The 3,914-nt window shown below is 44.6% G+C and overlaps 1 protein-coding gene across 1 annotated transcript in view; it reads right to left on the reverse strand.

The window, feature by feature from the left end:
* Positions 1 to 3,914, reverse strand: part of Cdc123 (cell division cycle 123) — a 45,510-nt gene that overhangs the window by 2,400 nt on the left and 39,196 nt on the right. The window contains exon 11 of the mRNA XM_005354860.3: positions 639 to 767. Coding sequence (XP_005354917.1) covers positions 639 to 767 — 129 coding nt within the window. The remainder of the gene's footprint in view (positions 1 to 638; positions 768 to 3,914) is intronic.

The raw sequence follows: 3,914 nt of genomic DNA on the forward strand, positions 1-3,914 counted from the left end.
CTCAAGACTTAGGAGGGCAGGCAGGGGTGAGCTCAAGGCTTAGGAGAGCAGGCAGGGGTGAGCTCAAGGCTTAGGAGGACAGGCGGGGTGAGCTCAAGGCTTAGGAGGACAGGCAGGGGTGAGCTCAAGGCTTAGGAGGGCAGGCAGGGGTGAGCTCAAGGCTTAGGAGGGCAGGCAGGGGTGAGCTCAAGGCTTAGCAGGCAATTAGCTGAGGAGCTTCTCCTTCCTATTGGGGCTGAAAGGAAGATAAGGAGCTATGGCTGGAAGAAATGAAAAGCCTGGAGAGAACTGAGATGAAAGCTGACCAGGACACGCACCACAAAAGCAGGTCACAGAGAGAAGAGGCCCTGGTCTGGGTAGATAGGTAGCCACCGCTCTCTGTGAACGTGCAGCAGGAAGCAAGGACCAGAGGAGCACTGGTACAAACTGACTGAGGGTCAAGGCTCTTCTAGGCGAGCATGACAGGCAGAGCATGGAAAACCCAAATAAGCAGAAAAACTCTGCTTTCCAGGGAAAGCAATGAGCCCAGGGACACCCATTCTGCAAAGCTGTGTCTACTGGGCCCTTTCCCAGAGGTCTAGGTCCTACCTGTGCCATCAAGGGCAGGGCGTGTGAATGGGCTGAAAAGGTCGTCTTACCTGCCCCTGAGCATCCACTTCATTGAAGTCACTTCTTAGGTTGTTCTCGGACGTCAGCTCTTCCCAAGTAAACAACAGTGAGTCTGTGACTTCCCCAAATGGATTAAAGTCAATCAGCCACACCTTTCCCTGGAGCACAGACAGAAAAAAATCAGCTAAGTATAAAATAAAAACAAACACAACCTATACTCTCTGTTTAAACAGGTATTTTCCTATTATTTTCCCTTCACAATCATCTTAAACGCTCAGGAGCTATTTCAAATGATCATCCCTCAGTGTCCCCTCCTAGAGCCCCCTGTCAAAGCAGACAGATCTAAGAGGCGGACTGAAGCAGAGAGAAGAGAAGAAGAGAACCAGTTAGAACCATCTAAACACACTACAAAGAGTACAGAAATGTTTTTTATTTTATTTTTAGTTTTCCATTTGGCATTTAGTTTGCATGTATGACAAGAGCCTGAAAGCACACGAAGGAGAGAGGAAAAAGATTATATCAACCTTTGAAAGGAATTTCTTGTCTTCAGAAACAGCCTACTAGATGCTCACCTATGGGAAAGAATGCTCCAACAGTTCAACTGTGCTGGAGTCAGGGACAGCTGTGCAGGAAGTGGTCCATACAGACCTATCTGAACTGGGAATGTGTGCAATCCTAGAGAGTCAAAGCCAGGCCATTTGATCACAGAGCCATTTGGATCATAGGCAGACATGTTTACTTGAAATCTTTATCCTTCTACTTCTGGTTTGCTGTGTGTGTGTTGGGGTACTTGTGCAGAAGCCAGAAGGAGATGTCAGCTGTCTTCTTCAATTGCTTTCCCCTTTAGTTTTTGAGACAGAGTCTGTCACTGAACCTGCAACTCACTAACCAGGCAAGACAGGCTGGGCAGCAAGCCCCAGGGACCATCCTGTCTCTACTTCCCCAGAACTGGAATTATGATGTGGGAAGGTCATTTGTCAATCTGTTGTTTCATTGGTTAATCAATAAAGAAAACTGCTTGGCCTTATAGGTCAGAAAATTAGGTAGGTGGAGTAGACAGAACAGAATGCTGGGAAGAAGGGAGGCCAGCCAGACACCATGCCGCTCCTCTCCAGGGCAGACGCAATGAAGCTCCAGCCCAAGATGGACATACACTAGAATCTTCCTGGTAAGCCACCAGCTCGTGGTGCTACACAAATTGTTAGATATGGGTTAAGCAAGATATGAGAGTTAGCTAAGAAGAGGCTATATATATATATATAGATATAATGGGCCAAGCAGTGTTTAAATGAATACAGTTTGTGTGTTGTTATTTTGGTGCATAAGCTATCCAGGCGGCCAGGAGCCGTGCTGCAGGAACGCAGCCCGCAGCTCCTTCAACAGAATTATAGGCACATGCCATTGCATCCAGCTTTTCAGATATGGACTCTGGGGATCAAACTTTGGCCCTCAAGATTGTATGGCAAGCACTTTACCAACTGAGACTTCTCCCCAATCCCTGATTTTCTACTGACGTGTTCACTTATTTTATGTACTGTTAACAATTAGATTCTTTATTATAGATGTAAAATTCTCACGTCTTGATCAGATAGCTGTGTCAAATTTGGACACTCCAAAGGAAAGAGAATGCTGAGTCAGCATTCTACTGATGCTGTTTTCATCTAGGCTAAATAAAATTTTAGAGAAGATGAAGTACCTTAACAGGGCTTACTTCAGACAGCCATTACATCCAGTCAATGGCATGGAGTCACTTCAAGAAGTTCTCCCCACATGTCATGTAATTAAGGTTTCTTTCTATTTAATACAATCCCCAGGAGAAATCCTACAAGCTTCTCTTGCCACTTGAGCCATTGGCACACATCAGCCTGGCACCCACCTGCCAATTCTTAGATCATGTGAAATAATACTAGCCATCAGTCAGCCTGACATAACACCAGATTTGCTTAGGGGCCTATGACTAAGATAGCTTTAGTAGCCTGCCTGTTGTTTTTAACAAAATTCAAATTCTCTCTTCTTGACTTTTGCTTGTTTGTGTTTTGAGACGGTTTCTCTACGTAGCCCTTGCTGACCTGGAACTCAATTTGTAGAACAGGCTAGCCTCAAGCTCAGAGACCCACTAGCCTCTGCCACCTTAGTGCTGGAATTAAAGGTGTGCACCACCATGTCTGACTCTATTTGAATTTTCATTATTAACAAAACCATCACATTATCAAAAAGGGGAAAACTCTGAGAAGTGTTATACCTGTTAGTCTAGGAATACTGACTATAAACTAAAATTGTATCCCAATACAAAACCAACAGCCAGGCGGTGGTGGCGCACGCCTTTAATCCCAGCACTCGGGAGACAGAGGCAGGTGGATCTCTATGAGTTCGAGGCCAGCCTGGTCTACAAGAGCTAGTTCCAGGACAGGAACCAAAAGCTATGGAGAAACCCTGTCTCAAAAATCCAAAAACAAACAAACAAACAAACAAAAAAACCAGCATCATTGGTAGCTAGTTGCATTTGCTCTGAAAGGCAGATACCATTTCCATAAGCCCCCCAAATAAGGTAAGCCAGCTACAGTGATGCATAAAACTGTACAGAATGAAATTTTATGGTTGAACATGCTTTTATATGACATCTCAGGCCTCAGTCATCCTGAGCAGTTAATTCCATATAGGGAAATTCGTAAGAAATGAAGACTCAGACCAATGTTTCTTGAATCAACCAAATGACCACTCATCAGTAAATGTCTCTAAACTAAAAAGACCAATCAACAACAGAATCTGTCCCTTCAACAAGCTCAATCTAGATCACAACATACTTCCTAAACAACCAGAACCAACACCACCCACAATATGGAGCACACTGCCATGGGAGCAAAGTCAGGCATGATGAGATTACAGCAGAGCTCAGGAGAACCTGCCTGGCTGAGGATGCTAGAAATGCTTCCCAGATGGCTGCTCTGAGAAAGATCTCACTGCACAGTCCAGTGCTCAAGTGAGTCTTCTGCCTCAGCCACCCAAACAGCTAGTTACAGCTAGCACCACGGTAATCAGTCTTTGCAACTCAGAATCTGGAGGACAACAGTAACAGTGTGGGTGAGAGAGCAGCGTGGACGGGAAAGCTGATAACTGCCGAGAAAACTCAAGAATAATACAACCATATTTGGTGAGGTCACGGACAGCAGATTGTTTTGGTTAGTGTGTAAAATTCATGATGGTTTGTTTCTACAATACACTCTGCTGAGGTATCTTTAAAGACCTCCTATTTGAAACAGGATGAAATTCAAATTAAAAGAATCCCTTTATTTTATTTTTTTTTG

The sequence above is a fragment of the Microtus ochrogaster genome, chromosome 16 (genome assembly GCF_000317375.1).
Source record: "Microtus ochrogaster isolate Prairie Vole_2 chromosome 16, MicOch1.0, whole genome shotgun sequence".
Classification (NCBI taxonomy): Eukaryota; Metazoa; Chordata; class Mammalia; order Rodentia; family Cricetidae; genus Microtus; species Microtus ochrogaster.